The sequence below is a fragment of the Polypterus senegalus genome, chromosome 6 (assembly GCF_016835505.1).
Source record: "Polypterus senegalus isolate Bchr_013 chromosome 6, ASM1683550v1, whole genome shotgun sequence".
Classification (NCBI taxonomy): domain Eukaryota; kingdom Metazoa; phylum Chordata; class Cladistia; order Polypteriformes; family Polypteridae; genus Polypterus; species Polypterus senegalus.
This window is the reverse complement of record NC_053159.1, coordinates 99335070-99361986: the sequence shown is the minus strand read 5'-3', so window position 1 is coordinate 99361986 and position 26917 is coordinate 99335070. Positions and strand designations below refer to the sequence as shown.

At 35.9% G+C, this 26917-nt stretch overlaps 2 protein-coding genes across 3 annotated transcripts in view; one reads left to right on the top strand and one right to left on the bottom strand.

Annotated features, from left to right (window-relative positions):
- Positions 1-26917, top strand: part of lig3 (ligase III, DNA, ATP-dependent) — a 58829-nt gene that overhangs the window by 12536 nt on the left and 19376 nt on the right. The window contains exons 3-17 of one of the 2 annotated variants that reach the window (XM_039756643.1): positions 1033-1441; positions 1628-1756; positions 3054-3248; positions 4497-4648; positions 8015-8181; positions 10246-10323; positions 11586-11754; positions 17131-17286; positions 17447-17578; positions 21191-21270; positions 21441-21528; positions 23785-23862; positions 25169-25292; positions 25601-25743; positions 26035-26109. In XM_039756643.1, the coding sequence (XP_039612577.1) occupies positions 1156-1441; positions 1628-1756; positions 3054-3248; positions 4497-4648; positions 8015-8181; positions 10246-10323; positions 11586-11754; positions 17131-17286; positions 17447-17578; positions 21191-21270; positions 21441-21528; positions 23785-23862; positions 25169-25292; positions 25601-25743; positions 26035-26109 (2052 nt within the window). In that variant the 5' untranslated portion in view covers positions 1033-1155. Of the gene's footprint in view, positions 1-842; positions 1442-1627; positions 1757-3053; positions 3249-4496; positions 4649-8014; positions 8182-10245; positions 10324-11585; positions 11755-17130; positions 17287-17446; positions 17579-21190; positions 21271-21440; positions 21529-23784; positions 23863-25168; positions 25293-25600; positions 25744-26034; positions 26110-26917 lie in introns of both variants that reach the window. The other variant, XM_039756641.1, reaches the window with a different exon arrangement.
- The window catches only part of LOC120531338 (complement factor B-like), a 72001-nt gene continuing 55714 nt past the window's right edge, over positions 10631-26917 (bottom strand). The window contains exon 19 of the mRNA XM_039756647.1: positions 10631-10645. The gene's annotated coding sequence lies outside the window, so the exon portion shown is untranslated. The remainder of the gene's footprint in view (positions 10646-26917) is intronic.

The following is a 26917-nucleotide window of genomic DNA, read 5'->3' as shown; positions in this document are numbered from 1 at the left end:
GTAAGTGGTATTAACCAATGTTTATTAGCCTCCATGTGTCTAGATTATTCTTAGTGGCCAAAATAGATCAATCCTTTGGTGTTGGTTATATCCGGGGACACTTGTGTTTTATTCACGCCGAAGCTAGTGAATCCATATGTAGACTACTGAAGAGTGACAGACAGTACAGGCATCACTTATAATCAGTGCTTAAATGGATAAGTTCTGTGTGTATTTAGCTTAGGGTGTTAGAGTACATTCATCTAGTAATGAACTTGGTGAGTTCCACTTATCTCTAAATAATACACTTTTTTTTAATATTCTTTATTCTGTGCATAGAATTAAATGCATAGTCTTTTAATAAGTTTAACCTTTTTATTTGGCTTGTTTGTTGTAATCATTATTGTGTGAATTGTGCGTGTGTGCCTGTGGTGGTCTAGTGGTTGGACAAATATACTGTATTACTATATTCTCTTAGCGTTAACTTTAGTTAGCCCATGTTTGCAGTGATGAATTACAACCATCTGATAAAATATAAACTTTACTGTCTATGGCTGTCAAGTGTGTGTTCTCATACAGTACAGCCCAGGTATTGTTCAGTACTGCCAATATATCATCAAAGCACACTGGCAATATGCAAGCGTCTCAGCTTAACAATCGGTGTCATAATATGTTGCTTATGTTACCCATGCTGCAGTCTTCCCTTTTTCAGGTCACAGTGCCTGCTTTGAAAGCCTTCTACAGTATACAAATGTATAGTGTTAATGAAAGATGTACAAACTGAATAATCTTTTTTTATAATTAGTGTTTTGTTGTGTGAAAAGAATCCTCTGACTTTCTCTTTTCTCTCCTTGTGATTATAGCTCAACTCTGCTGTGCCTTGGGTCATTGTACTTTATGGTCAGTTTCAGAGCAGGCCTAATTTTTCTTGCAGCAAGAACATTCTACTATAGAGAAGCACTAAACCTGAGGAAGAGTCTGTCTATATTTTATGTGCTCAATGTACATTGTGTCAGTAAACGTTCAGTATTTCTGTTTACATATCCATTTCAGCCTTTTGGACTCTCGCCTACAAAAGGAGTTGTCCAAAACAAGATAAAACATACTTTGGACTCCTCTGTATCATTCTACTTCAGGGATTCCTGCCTCAGACTTTACTCCACTAAATACAGCAACATGGCAGAACAACGTTACTGTGTAGAGTATGCCAAGCGTGGCACAGCTGGCTGCAAGAAGTGTAAAGACAAGATCATGAAGGGCCTGGTGCGGATTGGCAAGATTGTCCCAAACCCCTTTTCTGAGTCTGCAGGTGAAATGAAAGAATGGTACCATGTCAAATGCATGTTTGAGAAGCTGGAGAAAGCTCGAGCCACCACTAAGAAGATTGATGACCTTACAGAACTTGAAGGCTGGGAGGAGTTACAAGATGAGGAAAAGAATTTGATTAATAAGCACATAGAAGGTGAGGCTTTTTTTAGGGATATTCTTATCAAATTGGAAGAATAACAAGGCCTTCTAGGGTGGTAGAGGAGGGAACTGACGGCAGTGAGATGTATGGACTAAATTAATAATACAGAGTACGTTAGTTTGTTTCTGTATGTATATATATATGTATTTTAGGAGATTATTTTTTGTTGTTTACTTGCAGAGTTGGCATCAAAGGTTGCAGCTTCCCCGAAAAAGAAGGTTCAGGCCAAACTGACTCCCGCAGGTCGGCTGACATCGCCACCACAGCAACTGTCTAGTCCTTCTCCACGCAAGTTCTCTGGATTTTCAGGTATGATGATTTAAAATTATTTACCCTGGCCAACAGAAAATCAGTCAGTAGTCTGCCAAGGATGGAAACACCATAGGCCAGTTTGCACAATATAAAACCAATTGTTCTTCCAAATGTTTCCATAACTACTCTTTTTTTTTTAGATGTTGCCCATGTTCATTTTTTAATTTAAAAGTATTGAATACCATTTTAGACAGATCTGTATCAGTGGCATCAATAATAAAGTAAGGCAGTTTTATTTAACCCACTACATATAAGTGTATATTTTATTTATCCAACTCTTGGATTTCTTAGAAATATAATCTGTTAAGGTTCCATCTATAATAGATTTTTTTTTGTGTTTTTACAGATTTTTGCTATAACTTGGTTACCTGTGAAGCTTTTGATTAAAAAAATATATATATATATATATATACAGTAATCCCTCGCTATATCGCGCTTCAACTTTCGCAGCCTAACTCTATCGCGGATTTTAAATGTAAGCATATCTAAATATATGTCATGGATTTTTCGCTGGTTCGCGGATTTCTGCGGACAAATGGGTCTTTTACTCTATGGTACATGCTTCCTCAGCTTGTTTGCCCAGTTGATTTCATACAAGGGATGCTATTGGCGGATGTCTTAGAAGCTACCCAATCACAGCATGTATTACATATTAACTAAAACTCCTCAATGATATAAGATATGCTTCCCACGTGGTGCTTGATTGTTTGCTTTTCTCTCTCTCTGACATTCTCTGCGCCTGACGGAGGGGGTGTTAGCAGAGGGGCTGTTTGCACAAAGGCTGTTTGCCTAGAGGATATGGACGCTCCTCTACAAAATGCCGCTTTATCGCGGTGCTTCGGCATACTTTAAAGCACGTATTGATTTTTTGATTGTTTGCTTTTATCTCGCTCTCTCTCTCTGACATTCTCTGCTCCTGACGGCGCTCCTTTGAAGAGAAGATATGTTTGCATTCTTTTAATTGTGAGAAAGAACTGTCATCTCTGTCTTGTTATGGAGCACAGTTTAAACTTTTGACTAAAGGGTGTTATTACATGTCTAGAGGGCTCTAATAATGTTAACAGTGTGGGAGAGTTTATAAGGGCTTAAAATATATAAAAATAACCATACAAACCTATGGTTTCTACTTCTGCCGATTTTCATCTATCGCGGGGGTTCTGGAACGCAACCCCCGCGATCGAGGAGGGATTACTATATATATATTTTCTTTGTATTTAGGTTCACAATTGAACTTCTAATTGTGTTCTTGGTACTATTCTGATTACCGAATTTTAATGTTGAACTTGTTTTCCAGCAACAAAAGCTGAGTCCTCCAGCTCTGGCACAGTTCCATCAACCAGTTCACTATCTGCTCAGCTCTGTGACCCTAGCCACAAAGACTCTTTGCTGCGAGAATTTAGGAAGCTGTGTGCCATGGTTGCTGACAACGCAAGCTACAATACTAAGACCCAGATAATCCAAGACTACCTGAAAAAGGGGTCCAGTGGAGGTGAGTGAATAATTTAGCCAAGAACCACTCTTATATTTTCAAATACATTAATGAGACCTCTATTTTCATCTGGTTTTTTTTCTGACAGACTTCCTCACTTATAACATTTTAGACTTTCCAATTGACCTAATCACTGGCTGTGTCAGTGAAAGAAATATGAGTATTATATTATTTCTGTGCCTAACATTTATTCCTGATCATTAAAAAAAAAAAAAAAATCATTGCAGGGTTCCCAAGTTCAGTCCTGCTGTACCATTGTGGCTATAGGTTTTATTCCAGCCATTTTCACAAATCAGTGAGATAAGTGGTCTATGGTGTTGGGGGAATTTTGAATAGATAAAAGTGTGCAGGGCTCCAGTTGGGTGTGGGTGTGTGTAAGTGCTCTTTGCTTCATGGTTAATTTGGGTACTTCACTGATTGTGCTGCATACACTTGGGGAGGCAGGCGGATCGGTCAGATACCTCAGTTGTGCCTCGGAGGCAGTAACTTGTCACACTTGCATCCAATTAGAGAGAATAGTTTAAAAAATCGCCTGCAGAGAATGAGGGGGAGAGAGGAAGAAAACAGATTGGCCTAAAAACGAAAAGAGAAAGATGAAGGTTGGAAAGATGAAAGTAGAAAACAGAAGTTTAAATGAGAGAAGATGAGAGAAATGGAGATGGAGAAAGAAAAAGAAAGTGGTTGTGCTGAAAGGAGTGAGAGATAGGTATTCTGGTGTGTGCCTTGGGACTGCAGGAGCAGGAGGTTGTGTAAGGGGTGCCCCTACTGAGTGCTTTCCTGGGACCCTGACGGACTGTTTTGGGATGTGTGTGGCTGGCGCGGTGCCCCATGGATGTGGTAGGCATGGAGATGGGGACCTGAACCAGAAAATGGTGGTTGACTGCACCTGTCAGCAGGCATCTCCTCCTTCTGCAAGGTCTGTATAGGATAAGGGGAGGAGATGCCTGGTTTAGAGATATGTCCACATTGTGGCTCATGGTGTCGATGAATGGTTTCTAGATTTTAACCATGTTGTTTTTAGAGGATTATTTATTTATTTATTGATTGAAGATTGAAGCACTGCACTATGAAACACTGTTTTTGTTGGACTTTTAATAGTACTGGTTCACTCTTGCACCTGTATACTATATATGAAATAGCAGTGTTATTTATACCACTCCTGATAGATTTGAGGTTGTGCTGTAGGGTATGATCTCATGGTCACATGCACACTTCTACAGTGTGTTTATTTTTTTTTTCTAACTGCAGAGGGTTTTCGTGGAGATCTGTACCTGACAGTGAAGCTGCTACTACCAGGAGTTATTAAGACTGTCTACAACTTGAATGATAAACAGATTGTCAAACTGTTCAGTCGCATCTTCAACTGCAACCAAGAAGAGATGGTCCGGGATCTTGAAAAGGTCAGTCCTGTACATCAGCAACTGTAGCAATAATGCATAGGAATAGTTTTGACCAGAGCATGCCATTTAGCCCAACATAGCTTTTCATTTGCTTACTCAGTATGTGTTTCTAAAGTATTTTCATTTTGAAGCTTGAAGAACTGCAATGTTCTGCTTTCATTTACACAATCTGTAAGAGAGGTTATTTCCAAACATTTGTACAAAAATGTACCTTTAACACTATTCCGTATAGCAGTTATGCTATTTTTGTAATGAAGACAAAACCTCATATGGACTAGTGTGCCACCCATCATTCTATAAATTCATGATATTCCCTTCTAGTTGAGAACTGTAATGTGTCCATAGTCTGTAAAATGTATTTTCTTGCTGTAAGACTCCTTTTTTGTACTCTAAATGTATTAAACATTTTAGAATTTTTGAATTCATTAATGTTAATTAGAATTAAAAGTTACATTTGCCAGCAGCCATACTGCATCCACATGGATGCTGCACATTAGTGGTGGCTGATGTATATAAAAGTAAAGAATTATTAATATTAAACTTATTTTGCTATCTACCCATATTTATCATTTTTAGGCACTTTGATGGCTATACGTTTTTGCATCATATCTACATCTTTTATATAAACTAAAGTTGTGACTCTATGGGGAACCTATTTATAACCTCGGCTAATTAGAAAACAGCTCCTTGTACCATAATATGTGTATTTTCTTTATTTATAAACATATTCCTTCTTGTTTTAGTTGGATGGAGTACTCTAAACACTTTTGTTAACCCAAAGTAATTTATATTGTTCTCTTCAATAGAATAAAATATGTTCATCCTCAAATTTCAGCATTTGCATGAAACACAAATTGTACTATCTAAACCCAGTTTGACTGTCTGCTGGTGCACATACACTGGGCAGCTTTATTTTATCATTTTAATGAATTCTCATAATTTGCTTGTGGTTTATAATATGTTAAGCTGACTAGTGTGTATTTATAATTGTCAGCCAACTCACCCTCACTATATAATGTTGGTGAATTTAAAATTTATAGGATGTGGATGTCTAGACTGTGGAATCTGGTCCATATGTTAGTCCTCCATGTCATTGTAATAATCTGTGAGAAAAGATTACCTCTTCTAAATTGTGAGAATGGTAGATTTACTCAAAACGCCTCTAAACCTCCCCTGTTAAGAAGCAGATGACTTCTCCAGGTCCCCAGTGACCTGATCTTTTCTCCTTACATTTTAACTTTAGTATCCGGAGACTCTTCCACAATAGACATTTCTGTTTTCTTTCTTATTCTAATGAGGTTAACATCCAGATAAATACATCCAATGTTGATGTGCATGAATGTTATAATCATTGAAATGTATTATTTTAAATTAATCCAAATAAAACGAGTAATTAAAATGTAGTAAAATATGCCTTCCACAAAAAATGAAAGAAAATAAAATGATGAAAGTTGTGTTTATTCATGAGTCTATTTTGCCTAAGTGAGAGCACGGCCAGCTTATACACTGTGTCAAGAAACAGTGAATGGTTTTAAGAGTTCCAAACAAACAGCATATTTCGGAGCCAAGGATAAAGAATATAATACCAAGTATCCAAAGCAGGCTCTCCTTAAATTATTCAAAACTACATCTGTGAAAGTGTCAGTGGAAGCTGTCACATCACTAATTGCCAAGAAATCTAAAACACAAGCAAATGCCACAGATGCACAGATGGTATCTTTCTGCATGTCAAAGACTTCACAATGTTTATGTCTTTATTTCTTGCTCTGTAGGTGGTGAAACAAAGTTCTGCATATAATTTTTCCATGTGGACTTAAACCTTAGAAGATACAGTATCAACAAATATATTTTCAGTCTATTTTCCCCAATGAAGAAAAAAAAAAAAAAGGAAGATTTGCCTTTTTAAATATTTTGCCTCTGCATTGATTTATAAACAACTAATCATTCACACACATTAACAGAAACTGGAGCAGTTTTAGTATTTGTAATTGAGAAGACAGGAATAAGAAGCCATAATTCAGAGCTAAATCATCATTTTGCCCTGTCACATGACCCCTCAAAATTCTAACCAATCGTGAAGTCAGATAGCAAGAATAAATATGGTTAAGTTTCAAAATGAAAATGAGTGTCAGTTCATGTTAAAATGTTTAAAAATATATATTTTGTATCTGTTAGTTATGGTGAATTGTTAGTAGTGAAGGCTCAGGGGAAAAAAAGTTAATGTTTTCATAGGGAAAAAAGATAGCAAAATTCTTGATACAGTAAGCCTCGGTGATATCCAATACTGACTAACAGAAAACTGTATCAAAATTTCCATGCAAATAAACTCAATTTACAAGGTATCCAGTTGTATGCTCCAAATCTTATTTTGGCTAAAATATTATTAAATAAACCTTTTCCAGAAAATGTGCATGTGCACAATGGGAGCATGTTAAAACGGACTTTACATTCTGAACTGAAGACCAACCTCTCTACTAATCCGTTTGTTGTTAAGCCACAAATCTAATACTACTGGTGATTTTATTTGCTGTTTGTGAAATTGTAGTGTTGAATCGATCTTTTATTGCTTGACGCAGCATAGTATCCAATTAATGGGCTGTTATGGGGCTGTACTCCTGATCAATGAAGGAGAGCTGAGGGTTTTTTGTTCCAGAGCTTGTTCAAGTTTTTTTGCATTCCACTTTCATTCATAACAGGATTTTCCAGAAATATTTATTTAACAGCAGTTAGCAAAATTTAAAAAAAAGGGGGTTTATGAGCATATGCCTGGATACCTTATATGTGGATTATGTGACACGTGTAATTTGAGATTTTTTTTATATTATTTAAAGTTGTTCAGTGTACATCTTTATTGACTCTGATTGTATCAAGAATGTTGTTATCTTAGTTCATAAAAATATAAAATGAACAATTTTTCTTGGCCACCACTGCAAATGAAATGGGGTAAGTAGCAGATAAAACAAAGATCATTTTTGAGTGGAATCTGGGATTAAAATAATGCAGACAATTTGGACACTATAATGATAATGAGTAGAGATAGTACTATAATTGTGTGGCACTAAGGAAAAATTATTGTTCTACTTAGTTTCCTTTGTTTGTATTAGTCCATTTATTTATTGTTAGTTACTCATTAAGCTTAAAAGTTTTAATTTATGTTTTCATGTGGCGACTTAGCCTTATCCTACTGCTTCATTTCTTTAATGTTTCTTTAACTTCTTCTAACTTTGTTAAAGATTTTTATCTCTTAAGTATGAGATCTGCCTGTCTTCAACAGTTTGCCAGTTGTTTGCTTGTTGATTTCTATCTGTGTTACTTGCTATACATGTCAGATTCTGATCATTTGTTTTGTTTTTGTTGGCTTCACAGGGAGATGTTTCTGAGACAGTGAGGATTTTCTTTGAAGCAAGCACGTCATTCCCTCCATCAGCAAAAAGTCAGCTAACAATCCAAGAAGTAGATCAGTTTTTGAGCCGTCTATCACAGCTCACTAAAGAAGACGATCAGCAGAGGGAATTAGAGGACATTGCCCGTAGGTAATGATTTTTTTCATCATAGTATGTTGGTTTTTCTTATCTCGGTCACAAGTGCTTCTTGAAACATGATCATAAACTAAACCTAAATAGTCTATTGAACTGCATTAAAATATGTTAAGTTACATACTGTATTTGTGCTCATTCTGCTTTGAAAGTCATGTTCTAGTTTGGTTTACAGATTGTCTTCAAGTAGTCTTTAATTCCAAACAAGAGGAGACACAGTCATATCAGTGGTTTGGCCCATTGTGATAACTGACCAACATTAGCTGTCCATATACATTTAAAATGTCTATGAAGTGGTTTGTGTGTATATACTGTGTATATAAATATGTCTCAGGCCTGAAGAAGGGGCCCAAGTTGCCTCGAAAGGTTGCATATTGTAATCTTTTTATAGTTAGCCAATAAAAAGTGTAATTTTGCTTGACCTTTCTCTATATTCATAATGGCTAACGGCTAACACGGTACAACACCCTAATACTACTCCTGGAAGATAAACATTACAGTTAATTATCTACAAAGTATATCATTTATTTACTATTGAAATATTAATTATTTTTCAAATCTTGCTGTAGTTCATCCTGTATTGCGCAAGTAAAATTAAATTTATTGTTTTCCAAACATCTTATGCAGAAGAGTATATGTTTTGAAGGCTGCTGTCCCTGATTCCCTCCGGATGTTGGAGGAACCTCTAATTTATATATTGTAACCTCATTACTACACTCTAGTGTATGTAAAGAATACTGCTATATAGCCTATCAACAACAAAGGTCTATTTCCTAAAGGTGTCATACGAAAGTTTACCACATATTCATAAGAGGACACATGTGAAAAATAGTGTTTTAAATGACTATTTGGAATGGCTCTGGGTGTGGTTATGAGAGTGACAGATGGTTGTTGCTAAATTCTCTCACATCATTCTGTGTCTGTGACAAATGTGACCATTGTAAAATAAGATGAAGGACATGAGCCCCTTGCATAGCTACCTGTGGCACACCTTAAAAAGATCCAAAGCAAAATATGAAGCTAAGAGCACAGAGGAGTGTGAAATAAAACATATACAATACCTGAATTCCTCAATTACAATTTTAGAGATCCCTTTCACAGTTATTCTTACAGTTTTTGCTTGAACTCCAGAATTAATTAGATGCTTGCTTTATATTCTGCTTGAGTCTGTAGAGTGAGAAAAACACTGTCTGTGATTTACTTTGATTTACATTTATTTTTAGGATAGGCTTTAGTTAAAAAATGCTCATTTTTCTTTGTGTAATCTTAAGTTGAATTCTTTTGTGCTCTTCATATTTACTCCTTCCCATATTATCAGTAAGCAGGCATGACAACCGCTGCCAAAAAGGCAGTTTACTAAGAAAGAACTCAACTTCCCTATTAAGAAATACCATCAACATGCAAAAGCAACAATTGAAATGAGCCAATCTACTTCTGTACAAGACACAAACACGCACGTCTTTCCTACAAGCTAAAAAGCAACCCAGTACTGTTTGGTATTTTTTATAGGACATTCTGTGACCTCACTTTGGTCTGCTTTATAGACTTTTTTTTCTGTTCCTCGATGAACTCCGATAGATCCACTGAATTTCCCTTGGGACCAATAAAGTATTCTTGTAGGACAGGCTCAGACTGCTCACGTAAATTTATAAATACAAAACGGTAACAGAAAAGTGGATATTGATGCATTTATGTATATAAATGCTCATGCTTTTAATGAAAATGAATAGATATGTAAAGATTGTCTGGAAAATATAAGAAGTCATACTAGCTGCATATTTTGGAAATGGTGGAGGGACATAACAAAATAGTTAATAGCATTCTAGAAAAAGATAACCCTCTTTAGTATCCATAACCCACTGGCATAAGCCTGGCTGTCCAGGATTCCTCCTGGTCATATTGTGCAGTACCTTATGTTGTAGTCCCCAACTTTGTTACCATCTAAATACTCCTTCAAAGATCTTTCGGTGTGTAGTTGAAACCTCTATGACTTGATAAATATTTCCATCTTGTTTTTTTGGGGTTTTTTTTTTTTTGTTACAATATTTGGTCTTCTTTCAGGTGCACCGGGAATGATCTTAAATGTATCATCAGGTTAATTAAGCATGATCTGAAGATGAACTCAGGAGCCAAACATGTGTAAGTAGACGCTGATCTGCCCTTGAGGAAAGTGACAGTCATTTAAATGTTTTAACACTGTTTTGTTTTTTATGTGTAAAAAAATTTTTTTTAATGACTCTGTAATTATCAGGGTGTCCATAAAATTACTATTTGCAGTACATATTAAACAATTCTTTAAAAATAAGCAATTATTCAATTAGTGTCTTGTACAAGTGCCAAGTGGCTGATTTTATGACTTATTTGGGATAATGATCAGTGCACATGATTGTCTAGAAAAGAGTGGGCCACAGTTGTCTCCTTGTGTTAAGAAAACAATTTCAGCTTCAAGTCAGTTGTCTGCCTAAAACCAAAACAAAAGAAAGATTACACATTCTGAAAGCCCACCTTCTTATTGATCAGTCAGCAGATAACACAAAAACTGTAGGGTTTGTGCAGTATTAATTGTGTGCAGTCTTTGTTACAGATAGTCCCAAAGTCCTTTCAATATTCACAGTGATATTCATTGCTCCTTTCTATTAGAGAGAATAAATGAATGTAAATTGAATTCAATCATTTTTCGTGGCTAGTTTCCATACTTCGTGGTTTAACTTGTAATGCTAAATTATCAGAATCTTTTTCTTCCCTGACATTTAAGTTTTTGCTGCATTGATCAAGCAGAAAAGTAAGATGTGCAGAAAATCCTGGAGATACTTATGCCATTAATATGCCCCCGATCTGATGCTGTGCTACACAATATAATCCAAGAAACAATGGAACTAATGTGACTCCCCTCATTTCTTAGTGTAAAAGATAATTCTTAATTGATAAAAATTGCAAAAAACATGAACTGCATTGATAATAAACTGTATAAATTAGAACGTTTAGTCTTTCTTGGTTTCATGTTTTTATTAGTTTCCCATTCTGGTATGTTGATTTAGTAGAGACCTCTATTTTTGTTGTTTGTTTTTAATTGCTTATCACATTCAAGTATATAGTAAGTGACTGCAGACATAAACATAATTAAAATTAATCTTAAACATGTAATGGATTCATTAAAACATTAACTTAGATGCTTAGTGTAACTGAGCTAATTGTTTAACAGTTAATTGGAAATGGAAGCTTCATTTGCTCCTTTGTGAGTGAACAATGAAGCAGCATACATGAGTGCTGATAGATGTAAAAAATGACCTTATGCAAGAACTCATAACCATTTGCAATGCAAATGGATTTCAAAGCTTATATATATTCAGTTACTGAGTACTGAGCCTATATAACCCATTCATCTCTATTTTTTTTTATAGCTTGGATGCAGTGGATCCTAATGCCTATGATGCATTTAAAGCTTCTCGAAATTTGGTGGATGTTATAGAAAGAGTCCTACAAAATCAGCAGGAGGCAACAAAGACATCTGGACCACGAAAGATACTAAGTGTGGAAGCTACTTTGATGACACCAGTACAGCCCATGTTGGTGAGCAAGTGTATATAGCATTGGTTCAAAGATAATGTTTTTTGTTTTTTATAACAGCCATAGGCTTCTTGTTTTCTGCTCAGTGTTGTAATATGGAACAGGATCATGGTGAATAAGGGCTATTTGAGGCCTCCAAAATGCTCATCAAAGCAGGCCAGGACCTTCACCGGCCTGTGTAAATAAGGGTAACTTTAAATGTTCAAAATATACACAAATGCCAATCAAGAGACATGAACCATCAGACATGTAGTAATAGACAAGTCCAAAACAAGAATCTTTATAAATAAGGAATTTATCACAAAAAAGTAGTTAAAGATTGCCAAAATGAGAAAATATGGGGAAAAGGACAAAGGGTATGTCTGAAAAGGCAGCCCGAGGCAACCATGTCCAAATCCACAAACAGTCCAAGTAACAGAGCCAACAAAAAAATCCACAAAACCAGAGAATCCATAATATGCAATACGTACAGAACTAACTCAACAACAAAAACAATAACATTCAGTGACAACCTGAGGGAAGTCATCAGTCCCACCAGCTTATAGAGGTGGAGGGTATTCCCTCAGGTGTGATGTTTTGGTGTCTCCGCTTCTTAGGGTTTCACCTACAAAACACTTGGAATGGCAAAACATTTAAAGATATAATACTGTACTAAATAAGTGGAAGATACAGAGCAACATGAAAAATAACAAAAATAAAACAGAAAATATGCATATAGTCATGTAAAGAAGTAAGTGCACCCTATGAAATATCTTTTATGTTCTTAATATGTGGAGATATCAATGTTTGATCTACTTGTAAACAGCATCTATATGTAAAAGTGATATAACAAGCATCATGCCACATTTACATTTTGTTCAACTGTATCATTTAAATAAACATAAGTCCAAATTTTGCATTTGAAAATGCAAATAGCCCTACATTTATCACTATATCGAATACCTAATATTAGAATCACGTGAACCAGATCAAGTGCAATTTATTAGAGCATCATTAGGGAGGATTCTGGAGCAAACGGTCTTATTTAAACTATCCATCCATCCACTATCCAACCCGCTATATCCTAACTACAGGGTCACGGGGGGTCTGCTGGAGCCAATTCCAGCCAACACAGGGTGCAAGGTAGGAAACAAACCCTGGACAGGGTGCCACCCACCGCATTATTTAAACTAAACTTTATTTAATTTAGCTTTCTCTTTGTTGTTGAAGTGTGTGTAGTCATCATGCCTAGATGCAGAGAGGTCTCTGAGGCCTTCGCAAAGAATGCTATAGATGCCTATGAGTCTGGGAAGAGATTTAAACAGATCTAATAATAATTGGAAATCAATCATCCCATTGTCTGAAAGATCATCTACAAGTGGAGGAGATTTCAAACAACTGCCAATTTGTCCAGGTCAGACCCCCCCCAGCAACTACAGTATAAGAACAGAATGCAAGATGCTGAAATAAGTCTCTGTAACCCCAGACATTCATCACAGGACCTACTGGTAACTCTTTGCACTATTTGGGGAAACCCAAAGGTAGGATTTAACCAGAAGAACTTGAGGATAATGAGCAAACATCTGTTAGAAGATTGAAGCTCAGCCACATGGGAACCTTGCAGTATGTCAATGAACCTAGGGATACTATTAAATCTACTAAGGAATGGCTAAATAGAAAGAAATGGAGGATTCTGGAATGGCCAAGTGAAAGCCTGGATCTGAATCCTGTCAAGTGCAGTGAAGGGATTGAAAAGGGCTTTGCACACAAGACACCCCTCAAACATTGCACAGCTGCATGAAGGATTTAACATTAGAGACTAGTAGACAGTTATAGAAAACACGTTTACATCATGGTGCAATCTCGGCTATTAGAACCAAGTGTGTACATACTGTTCCCATAAAGGGAAATGGATTATTTGTTCATTTTTGTTGAACAAATTATTGCAAGGTCAAATTTTCATTATTTTATTATATCACCATTATCTCCAAGTCCAGGATGTAACAGAACAAGTGTGATTCTTTCTTTTTAAAAAATGTAATTACCTTGACAAGACTTAAGTTCACATTCTTACTTTTTAGCTTCATCTAGCTAAAGATGCAAATGTTGTATAATAGATTAATAGCTATAAGCAGGGTTTTTATGCCTTATCCAACTACAAATAGTGAAGATATATCTTTAGATATAGTAATTGTGAAAAATCAAGTAGGTGTTTAATGGATTTAAAGGTTATTTCTCTATTTAATCCTTTTAGTAAGAAACCACTTTAGAAATGAGAAGGCAGGCAAGCACAAAAATCAAATTAGGTACCACTAATAATTTCCAGATATGTTAAAGCTTGCCACATGGACCTCTTTAAGGATCTGTGTGTATATGCTTTGTCATTGATATGGCCCCCTGAGCCATTCGAAGGACAGGCACACAAAGCATAGTTGTTGATCTTGCTGCTGCATGAGTAAACGGATGAGGTCATGGATGATAATAGAAAAAGCCAAGTTGTATGAATTATTGTCAGAAACAAAGTTAATGAAAAACATCTATTAACAACAATACTTTAGTTTAGTAGAAAAAATTACAAAACATCTCTTAGAGCCAAATAGAATCAACGATAACAGATGCTTATAGTGGTTGTGTATGCCAGAATCACTGAAATAAATAACTTAAGGTAAGAGTAGGAATCTGGATTTTATTATGTGGTCTACTGTTTTGCTTGTTTTGCTCCATCTTTGTACTTAGCAGTGAGTGGTGGGGGGCATTAATTGTTGTTGCAAGGAGTCTTGCCATGATTTCTGATTGCTCCTTATTTTGTCTGTTTATATTAATTTTGTTCTGTGAGAAAAGTATGTGGACGCCAGTCCTTGCAAGTAAGAATTTCTTTTTTTGATCATGTTGACTTCATTACTTATGGAGATTACTTTATATTAAATATTTTATCATTTCATTTTAAACCTTTTGCCAATTGTTTTTGTGAAATGTTAAATAAACTTCATTGATTTTCAGACAGAGAAAATAGATCTCATACTGCATATACTGACAGTAAATAATTTTTTAATTTTGTTTTAATTAGGGCAAAGTGATAATCTGCCATGCTTTTATGTTTTCTATAGAATTCAGTCATTTAAACATTGTTCCTTAATAGTTAAACTAATAGCCCACCGGAAAAATGTATATGTTATGTACTCAATGTATGTAGTTGTAATCGAGAAAAATTATAAATGCAGAACGGCAATAAGGGTCAAGGTCGACTTAATTATCCCAAAGGGAAATTTGTTTTTTTACAGAATAGGTGACCAACATTAGACAAAAGTAAGTAATACAAAAAAAAAAAAAATCTCACGTTACTTGTGTCGCATACAATAATCCTCATGTCATGTCATATCATGTCATACAGAGTGTCCCAAATATTGTTAAATAGATCAATTCCAGTAAATGCTGTCGTGAACAAGAACAGAACATGCTCACATGTGACCAAGTATTTCAGTTGAAGACCTGCCTCCCCCCAACATTCATTGGTCCTGAACCCAACACAGTACGAGCTTATTCATCTTACTGCGCTCAAGTGATATCAACAAGGCAAAGTTCACTGAGTAAAGTATATAACTGAAGATTAAAAGTTAATGAAAAGAAAGTGAAAACATTCGTGAAGTTTCATAGAACCAAACACACACACACACACACACACACACACACACACACACACAACACACACGCACAAATCCCTAAATAATTCTGAGGTACTCCACTTTTGGATATGAATATAAACGTTACCACAAGAGGTTTGTCAACATTTCAAATGCTAGTTTACATCGGGGGTGTTCTGTTTTCATTTACAAGAATGTTTTCTGGAATTGGTTTATTTAACAATAATTTAGTAAAAATACATGTGTTTGGGACATTGAAAGTATACAACTGGATGACTTTCCATATGGATTATGCGACACAAGTAATGTAATCTCCACTTTGTATGAAAACATAAGTTTAAAAAATACCTTGGTCATCAATACAAACTATATGGGGTGTGTAACATATAAAAATATATTAAATGGAGTATTTCATTAAATATCCTTCAGTGACCTATCACACAATCTTATTAGATAATAGATTATAAAAGGAAAAAGTACAGTTATCCCTTGTGATTCATGCATGGGGGTCAGGCACACAACACTTGCACGAATGTGAAAATCCGTGAATATGTTTTGGGCCCATGATTTCTGAATATTCTAAGATTATCCATCCATCCATTATCCAACCCGCTATATTCTAAGTACAGGGTAACGGGGGTCTGCCAGAGCCAATCCCAGCCAACACAGGGCGCAAGGCAGGGAACAAATCCCGGCAGTATTCTAAGATTATTGCACTAAATAAGATGCAAAAAGTTGCAAGAAATGAGAGAGAGAACGATCACTATGCAAGCAAATCGTGCGAGTCTGGCTGCCAAGACAAAGATGCATGGTGACCCCCAGACAAACTGTTTAGCTCAGCACTTCTTTAGTAAACTGTAATTTTTTAGAAAAATAATTTATGATTACTTTTAACTTATCATTATACATTTGTTTATATATTTATTGTAGTAAACAACAAAAATAATTAATATTACAAATTTAAAAGAAATCTAACAAAACACCAATCACAAAATGATAAACACTCATGGCACAGTCCAGTTTCACAGATGCAGATAATGAACAGCCTCCTGAAAGTTATGTAAAATTTTGTCCTACTGTGATACTGATGTATGTGAAGGTTTATAGAAGCTGGGAGCACACCCCAGACGATGAAATTTTTCACACAAACAAGCTGGCACAGCACAAGAGCATAGATGCATATAAGACTGTAATCTGATGCATGTTATTGTAATCCAATTGTGCAGTAAAGTACTGAAAAAAAGTGTTCACTGACTGTGATTCTGCCAACTTCTTATGACTCGCTTTTAAATCTAACGCTGTTCTCTTTCACTCAGCATCCCTTGCCGCAAATACCAGAGCTACCCAATGATGCAGTACTCTCAGGTTGCTGGGAATTGCTGTCCATTTAAGACATGCTGCGGTTTTCAACAATAGGTCACAAAATGTGCAAAATAATTTCTATTTAATTATTGGTGACAAATCTTCAATTAGGTGGATCTCTTAATTTTAAACCTACAAATCACAAGGGCCATTGTGTACTTTTAAGTTTGTAATGGAAGGGTTTTGTGAATATGAAATTCTGCACTTCATTTTCATAAAAAACTTTTAATTTTAAATTGGCTAACAAAGTTATTTGAGTTCACAAAATAGCTGACTTTCATTAGTAGAGGCATCCTTTAGAAGAAAGTGAGGGCCAGGGCAGATTGTGGATTAAGTACCTGCTGAAACTGACTTTCCATTGCTGTCTTTAGACTAATCCTTTTGTTTTTCTGAGCAGGCAGAAGCATGCAAGTCAATTGAGTATGCTATGAAGAAATGTCCAAATGGAATGTATTCTGAGATAAAGTATGATGGCGAGCGAGTACAGGTGCACAAGAATGGTGATCAATTCACTTACTTTAGCCGAAGTTTAAAGCCTGTTTTGCCACATAAGGTAAGGGCATACATTGTCAAATTGGTAATTATTTAACACAAAAGCAGATATATCTTTCTATTGAATGTATCACAGAAGAAATTGGCATGCAGGTCAATATTATATATGCTTTCATTTACCCTAGTAAATAACTGCATCCTTTGCTGTTGTTCTGTGATAGGTGGCCCATTTTAAAGAATTTATTCCACTGGCTTTTCCTGGTGGGAACAGCATTATTCTAGATGCAGAGGTGCTGCTGATTGACACTAAAACGGGCAAACCTCTGCCCTTTGGAACTCTGGGCGTGCACAAGGTTGGTGTTCTGTAACAATAATAAAATGAATTGTTTTTATACATGGTATTTGCAGAGACACTTTTTTTCTATCTGGACGTGGATATCTTAGTTAGATACGCTGAATCATCCATAGTTCACATAACAAACCAAATTTAAGAATTTTAATAATACTGACCCAAAACTGCTACATATGCAACTATAATGAACAATGTTCTTGCATTCATTTGATGAATATTTATTGAACCTGCATATCCAGATTTATTTATTTAACACTAGAGACACCCTGGCCCACACCAATTGATCTACGTTGTTTCCCAAATGTGAATGAACTACTGTCTGTCTTCAGCAGACAACTAGCAAATAATCATCGAGACAATGTCACACTTATAATCACTCACATTGTTTCATTACACGTGATGAAGAGAGAAACAATATCCTGAAAAATGTTTATTCTGCATTTAGTTCATTCAGGTAAAAAAATGAACTCGATTGAAAATCAATCAATCAATCAACATTTATTTATATTATTTATTTATTTTATTTATTTATTATTATTTATTTATTTATTTTATTTATTTATTATTATTTATTTATATTATTATTATTTATATATATATATACCATTTCTCTATTCATTTTGTAAAGCACTTTGAGCTACATTTTTTTGTATGAATATGTGCTATATAAATAAATGTTGATTGATTGAAAAGGCTTCAGGCAAAACGTGGCATAGCCAGGCAGCTCAATGCTGACAAAATATTTGGCATTTCTGGTGTTATTAACTAGACTAAAGCCATGTCATACTGCAGAACTTCCAGTTGTTAGAGATGTCAGACTCGACGATTGCAGCTGCTGATCTCTTCACCGGAGAATGTCATATTGCATGACTAGCGATACAAGGTCACATTAAATTACGTGATTGTGTGACGACTTTTCAGCACTGTTTTACATTTACAAAGTATTGTAAGCTCCCCCTTTTTCTGGCAGCCAATAATGTGCTGCCTGACAGAGTCAGTTCCCATGTGAAGCATTTACAGTTACACACAGTTCAGTCATAATCTGTGTCCATTTTTATAATGCAAAGAATTATTATTATTATACTTGCATTTATTTGCATTCTTTTTCCCATTCAGTTGTGATACATAAAACACAAGACTTCAGATACACATGGCACTCTTCCTCTGTGAGTTCCAAAACAGCCACGTTCCTTATTCCTTGTAGCTACATCATATATATTGAATTAAAAGATGAGCTCTTGTTGGCTCTCAAATTTAGCACACACAAGCCTGTCCCTACTACTTTTTGCACATAGTTTCAGTCATTGCGTTTTTGCTGTTTGTGACAGTGTCATATTCTTGATCTAATTCTTCAAGATGATGACTTAAGGTTTTACATATTATTATATTCACATCTCGTACAAATCCAGACTGTGCCAGTATTGTCTTTTATTCTTTTGATATTTATTTGAACAGTCATATAGCGTCAAGAGTGTACAGATGAACTGAATTAGCATCCATACACTTATGTTAATGAGTGTCTGAGCCACAAATTGTAAGCCTTGCCCCCATGCATTGTGTCAAAATGATACAGGCTAACCTGGAAAAATTTGATAAAATGAATGGTAAACACGAATTTGAGGAGGGAGGGTACTTTTGTCTCTGACAAGTAATATATTAATTTGGTTACTTTTGATGAACAGCAACCTGCTTGGTGGTACTAGAGCAAGTCATATTTGAGGTCTGTAGATAATATAACCCATGATTTTATTTTGTTCAGCTGAAGAGTGTGTCAAACTTAACCCACACCTGACTCTTTTATATGTGTTTCTTCCTTATTATTATCTCAGTCATGTCCTGTTGTGCTGTAGCAGGGCTGCTGTTATGTCTTTTCTGTGCAATAACCTGTTGTTTGTTTGCTTACATTTTCTCCAGCTTTGCCTTGTAAAACAACCAGTTAAGACATCCTATGGTAAAAGCTATTTTAAACCTTAAAATCAATTCAATTTAACATATAAATGGTTGGTTTTCTGCAATAATTTGCTTTTGAACATGTGTTGTGTTCATGTGCTATCCAAGAGATGCTTTCCAATTGGAAATGTCACCTGAACACCTCTCAAATTTGACTTCCAAATCGGACAATTCAGAGAAAACAATGCTTACCCGAATACCCTGAGATGTGATGTAATGCTGACTATTCATAATATAAAATTAAAAATAACCTAGTCCGCGAAAAATTCCATTTTGTGGTCAAACTGTACTATATTTGGAGAGTACATTTTTATATTTTTAATTTTCTCTTTATATTCATGTAAAAATTTAAGCTCAACATTTAAATGTTTTATGTGAGAACGAAGTAGCAACTCGATAGTAACTTCGTGCTCTCCCAAATTCATGTGAGATGCCACATTTGGGAATTCTAAAAACTACCATTGCACGTAAATGCAGGATTATATCTGCACCCCAGTAACCAGAACAATTTTTTTGTCTTTTTATATTTGCACCTGCACACTGGTGTTGGTCAACCTGTGCATCACCTCTGCTTGCCATACAGTGCCTACAAAAAGTATTCATCCTTTTGGAAGGTTTCACATTTTATAACAACATTGAATGACAATGGCTTAACTTGGCTTTTTGTTCACCTTGATCAATATACTAGTACTGTAATTTCAAAGTGACCTGCAAAATGGCCTACATTAATTACAAATATAAAGCACAAACTAATTGATCACATAAGTATTCACCCCATTTAATATGACATACCTAAATCATCACCGGTGCAGCCAGCTGGTTTTAGAAGTCACCTCATTAATTTAACGGAGATCACCTGTTTGAGGAAGTGGCGCAGCACAATGTCTTTTTAGGGATTTTTCAGTGTAGTCTCCCTGAAAGTAACTTCTTGTGCATCACACTATTGCACCACCTCATCAATGACATCATCATCTGTGTCAAAATGGTGACAGTGCAGGTGTTTCTTCAGCTTGGGAAAGAGAAAGAAACCCAAAGGCACTAAATCCGGTGAATATGAAGGGTGGGTCAATAGTCTGAATTTGCATTCTTGAAGTGTTTTTCCACTGTCATGTGTGCCCTGCTTTGTGTCGGAGCAATGTCGTGATGAAAGTGGGTTCTGAGGGACATCTTTTCTAAATGGTACGCAAGATAAGCAGTTGCCAGATTGAAAGTTTGCAGGAATTACAAACAAGGGCTGGTCTACTTAAGAAAAGAAATTGAACATACCTGATGTTATTCTTTCATAGTTAGGCTCACTTCCCTTCAGACACCCTTTGTACTTTAGAGAACCATGCACATTTCTGCTCTACAGATAGCCTGTGTCTGGTATCATGAAATCCTTAAATGCCACTGCCCCAATACCAACTCCCAGCTCTTTCAATCAGTTAACAAGGTGCTGCTTCTCTTTACATTATATTTTGAGTGTTTAGAAATAAAACAGTTTTGTGTTCACCAAATCCATAGTTTTTAGTTGAGTTATGTTATATGCTTTAAGAATTGTAAAGCCGTTACCTCTTTATTTTGGAGCATTCAAAGCAAACTTGCTTTTTTATCAGCCACCCTTAGTGGTAATCATACTCATTTCTCTTTGTAATCACTATATTTTTTTTTGTTTATTTTGCAGAAAGCTGCATTTCAGGATGCGAATGTTTGCCTTTTTGTGTTTGACTGCATTTATTTCAATGGGGTCAGTCTTATGGACAGGTAAGCTATATGAGTGACTTACCTGGGATTCATTTCATTCAAAAAATCTGTGCAGTCATTAATGACAACTTGCTGTTTATTTAAATTCATATTTCAGCAATTAAAAAGTGTTAGCTGTCTTAAATGAATCATCAGTGATATAGAATATTACAGTTATGTTTGTTATGCAGGCCTCTATGCGAACGAAGGAAGTTTCTTCATGATAATATGGTGGAGATCCCAAATCGGATTCTTTTTTCAGAAATGAAGCATGTTACTGTAAGTGCCTTAATGTTTCTCCGTTTCCAGTTCCCTTTCCCTTTCAATAAGTGATAGACTAAAGAGTTCTAAGTGTGTCTGGATCTCTGCAAACTAAATTGTGTTGCACTGGGTGTTACTTGAAAAGGAAGTGGATGTAACTTTTTGTTTTTATTCAGTGGATATAGAAGTGCTTGAGATGTAATGCTGTAAGTGTGTATCCATTTGATTCTTGCTAAAAGATGTGCCTGAATTTACACATAGTGTTTAGTGTGAAGGCTGTTTGTAGCACAGTAGGCTTTAACTGCAAATATTCAATGCATAAGTGATTTCATTCCATTTCTCCCGCTTCGTAAGAGTTCCTTGTTAATTACATTATATTGAAATCTTCCATTGTGTGATCTTCCTATAGGTCATGAGCACATGAATGTGAATTACAGAGGATTCTAACTTTGTGTTTTTTGGTTTTACATAATGAAATAAGAATCTTTCGTAATTTGGGGAGTTAGAATGACTGCTTAACACTAGAATTACCAAAGCCTATGAGAAAGCTCATAAATCCGGCCCACCTTAAATCCTTTCTCACCTTTCCATCAGCGTCTTTTGTCCTTTAAATGTGTCGATAAGCAGCAAGCAGCCTGGTATCCCATCCCCCGCCCACCGCCGCATTTCAATTCGCAAAGAAGTTTCTCAGTGCTCAGTGTTTATCTTCAAGTGAAGTGCTGGAGCTTTATAGGATTAAAAGAGTACATCATTTGGAATACATACATTTCATGTGTGTTCCTTGTCAACAACAATCTATGTAAAACGTAGCTAACACAGAAACGTTTTTCATGTTTTAGTAATAATTGAAAAAAATGTAGACATGAAATGTATAAGGTGTGAAGCCTGAAATACAAATATGAAATAAACACTTTCACAAAAGGTACAAGTATAACAAAACAAGTGCACTTTTATTCAAGAATTTAACCAAAGAAAAAAGAAAGCAGGTTACGGTAGGCAGTTGGTACAACAGCTTGCGTGGTGCAATGCTAAGAACTGCTGACTCCCAATCAAGAGATTCTGGGTTCAATGCTGGCAGCTTCTCAAGTTTACTGTTTTGAGTAGAGAGCTGCTGTTATTGTTAATATTATACAATAAAAACATACGTTTAATTTGCGTCTGTAACAGCCGCTGCACCAGGTGTAAAGTTCTGTAATATGTGCTGTTTCTTTGAAGGACAGGTGATTGGCAGGATGATGCCGGACTTCTGTATCCAAACAGTGACATTTTTCGCCTTTATGCCTGGTGCAGCTGCGTTGTTCTTATATGTGAGTGGACATTTCTTGCGGGGAGGGCTTCTGTTCTCTTTCTCCGATCTGAGTTCACCTCTGTTATAGCGCGTCTTTATAAAACTGAATAAAAAAAAAATGCTAACCTTTACAAGCACCATACATTTACACCATCTGTTACAGACTCAAATCAAATGTATGCTTTTGTTGTATAATAGCAACAATAAGAACAGCTCACTACTCAAAACGTTTATTTTGGGAGATGTTAAGACTTGATCCCAGAACCTTCTGAATTGGAGTCAGCAGCTCTAATCCGTATACTACCCGAGAAATTGGGACAACAGGCAACACCAACCTGATTTCTTTTTCTTCGGTTATAGTCTTGGGTGGAGCGCATTTGTTTTGTTAATCTTTTGTGAAAGTGCTTATTTGATATTTGGACTTCAGTCTTCACACATTATACACTTCCTGTCTACATTTTGTCGTTAGTACTAAAACATAGAAAAAGTTTGTCTTTTAGGTATGTGTTCAACATTTATGTCATCCTACACTTACACAGATGTTTGTGGACACAGAACAAATGTGAAATGCATGTGTTCCGAATAACTATTTTTTTTAGCCTAGGTACCTGACTCACTGGTAAACAAGGCTTCATTTGGGAGAGGTTTTTGCAGTTTCTCCGGTGGTAGGGGGGAATGGTATAGCAGGCTGCTTGCTGCTTGGGATTATCGACACATTTACAAGACAAAAGATGCCAAATGAAGACGTGCGAGTGGATTTAAGGTGGACCGGATTTACGAGTTTTCTCGTAAGCTTTGGTAATTATAGTGTTAAAGAGAATAAAGCCTTTGTCTGTCACAATGGTAAAACATTTTGTAAAATCCTTTCCCTGCATGTTAAAATATATTGTATACCATTTGAAAGAGTTTCCTTTTGCAAGTCACAATTCCAGAGAAATGTTCTGTTTGCATTCTTTGACAAACTTCCAATGTAATTGTTATTGCAGAAAGGCTCTGATTTAGCTGATATGATCAATCGAGTTATTCGGGAAGGTCTGGAAGGACTGGTGCTCAAAGATGTCAAGGTGAGAAATCCTGGTGAAAGAAAGAGAGTACTCCTATATGAAGAGACACATTTTGCCTTTTAGAAATTCTACAGGATGAGATTTTATGTTGATGTCCAAATAGTTTTGAACTGTTAGTGAGTTGCTTTGAAGTTAAATCATCCAAAACCATTTGAAGAAAATTGGCAAAACTTTTTTTATCCAGAATAAATGCCTAGAAGGTCAAGATATACAAAAATACAGTGCTTACTGAGAAATGCAGGCAAAACGTAAAAGCACCAAATAAGTGGAAAATAACAGCTGTACGTTCTTTCTGAAGAAGTGTTGAGCCCTTGTTTAACTAGTGTGCTGGTTCGACACTAGCACACCACTCCAGTACATTTTCTCCTCTCCTCTTGTCTATCACTTGCAATCCTACCTCTCTTGCCATTGAATAATCCTCCTGTCTGAATGGACATATTGGGCCTGTTGATTGAGGTGGCTTTTAGTCCCTTCCTGAGGTCACTTCCTTGTTGGTATAGAATCACTGTTATGGACAAGGGCTAACTCTTTAAAGTCTCAGGGGTACTAAACATTGGTATCCTTGGGTGACTACTGCATTCCTAATCCTTCTGAGGCCCCTAAGTGATAGCCTTTGGGCACATTCTTTTAAAGGGCTGTACTGTACTCCTTATATCAGTAGGCATGCACTTCCACATGTTGAGCTGAAGGGAGCGTACTATCAGTCTTTATGTTTAATCCTTTTAATCTTTATGTGTAATCATGAACAGTCCCGTTTCTGTCAGGAGGTGCTCCATACTCTTAAAAGCCCTCCCAGTTCTTTCTCCCTTTTGTTTTTTTTTTTTTTAAGAGAACCAGTTATTTTTGTCATCTGACACGTCACTTGTCCTTTTTTATTTTGTGGGAACATTACCTGGTTCCTCTCAGGTTGTGTTGATCTCTCTTCCTCTCTTTTCTCTTTCTCATCCCTATCCTATGCCACCCTTTTCCTGACTGACAGTTTGCCTCATGCACTGGACAGACTATCACAAGATATAAAGTCTTTCTGTATTCCTCTCATAGTATGGAAAATGTCCTGTTACATGTAATTCACTTAATTTTATGTGGGAATCTGTGTTAGTAATGAATTTTAGATGGGGCTTAAAACACAGACCTTGGACAGTAATGAAACATGGGTGTTTTCAGTACTACTTAACTGTTAATGGCCATTTCATTTGATCAAACTTACAGTATGCATTCATCAAAACGTGATGTCATTTTTGAGAGCTTTAAATAGTTTCACCCTCTCTTCCCTTTTCTCCAAATTGCTGGATCCATTTTTTCCTAGAGTCTTTATGAGCCTGGCAAGCGCCACTGGCTAAAGGTAAAAAAGGACTATTTGAACGAAGGAGCAATGGCAGACACAGCTGACTTGGTTGTTTTGGGTGCATTCTATGGAACAGGCTCTAAAGGTCAGTCTCGTCATTTGTTTACATCCTTTGGCAGAATTCTGTTAAATAATAGGCCTGCTGATAGTGGGTTTTAATAACACAAAATATAAAATATATTTTATATTGTAAATTACACTCCTGAGTAAGCTTTAATTTTATATGGAAAATCTTTCATCTCGGCACCAGACAATGCACAAGTCTCCCTGCTTATTTTGGGAGGTGGACAGATAGCTGTTTATCTTTATAATTGTATCAGTTACCAGTTATTTAATTTTTTTTTTGCTTTGCATTGTTGCAACAATCACTCAGAAAATGCCTCTCTATTTCAGGGGGAATGATGTCAATCTTTCTCATGGGCTGCTATGACCCAAGTGTTAATAAGTGGTGCACAGTAACCAAATGCGCAGGTGGGCATGATGATGCCACACTGGCACGGTTGCAGAAGGAGCTAGACATGGTAAAAATCAGCAAGGTGAGCACTGTGAAATTGTTTTTAATTTTCAGTATATAGTTGGGATGAAATGCAGAGTTGGTGTAAAATTTGTTAGTACAGCTTATAATTTTGTAATGTCTCCTCAGTAAGCTTTATAGTCAGGATTGCACTCTTTATACAATATCATTAAAAACTGGTAGAACATGGAGGGTTTGTTATTAAAAACATTTCAAAATGGAATGATTAGCGAGAATTATTTCATTACATTTAGGAAAGGATTTAGCAAATAGGGTCCATACTGATTTTGTTTCTCTTGATTCTTTTTGACAGGACCCAAGTAAAATTCCAAGTTGGCTAAAAATCAACAAAAACTACTACCCAGATTTCATTGTCCGTGATCCAAAGGCAAGTCTTTTGATTCTTTTAAAACATGTATAAGCTTACAGCAGTAAATGAATGCCATAAGCCTTTATTGTTAAGTCTCTTAACTTGAAAACTAAAATCCAAATTCTGTTGCGCAGGAAAAAGGAGTGCTCCTTTACAAAATAGCATGTCTGGTAATGCTTAAAGACTTGAGTATGAAATGTTATTGTGCTTCTAGCTTCAGTGGCTTTCTAACATTAAGTAGTGGAGTTAGTGGTTTATCATGGTGCCGGAAAGCAGCAATATGGTGCTTGTTGCTCAGAAATGCAAGTAAGACTTTTAACTGTATTCTGGACATGTGACAATATTAATACTTTTACTACGACTGCATTACCAATAAATTACTTTATCTGAGAAAAATGATGATGTGAAGGTTAGGTTCTTTCTTATAAATAAATAAGCAATACAGTAGAAAAACTTTTTTTTTTTTTCTCTCCTAGTAAAAGTCAATTTGTTACTTTATTAGACTTCAATGCCATATACAACAAAAGACAAAACAGAGTTCAGTCTTGACCAAAATGAAAAGAAAACAAAAATGAAATAGTGGCTAAGTGGTCAACACAGCTACCTCACTTATTCTGCATCCTGGGTATAAGTATAACCTGTATATTCTCTCCCCACATCTGTGTGAATTTTATTCAAACATGAATTGCCAATTCCATATTAGATCCTGTGTGAGTGTTGATGTGTACGTGAGTGGGCCCTGTGATGTACTGACATTCTATTCAGGACTACTGTCTTCTGTCTGAGGACAGGCTCAAGCTGCCTCAACTCTGAATCTGGTTAATTG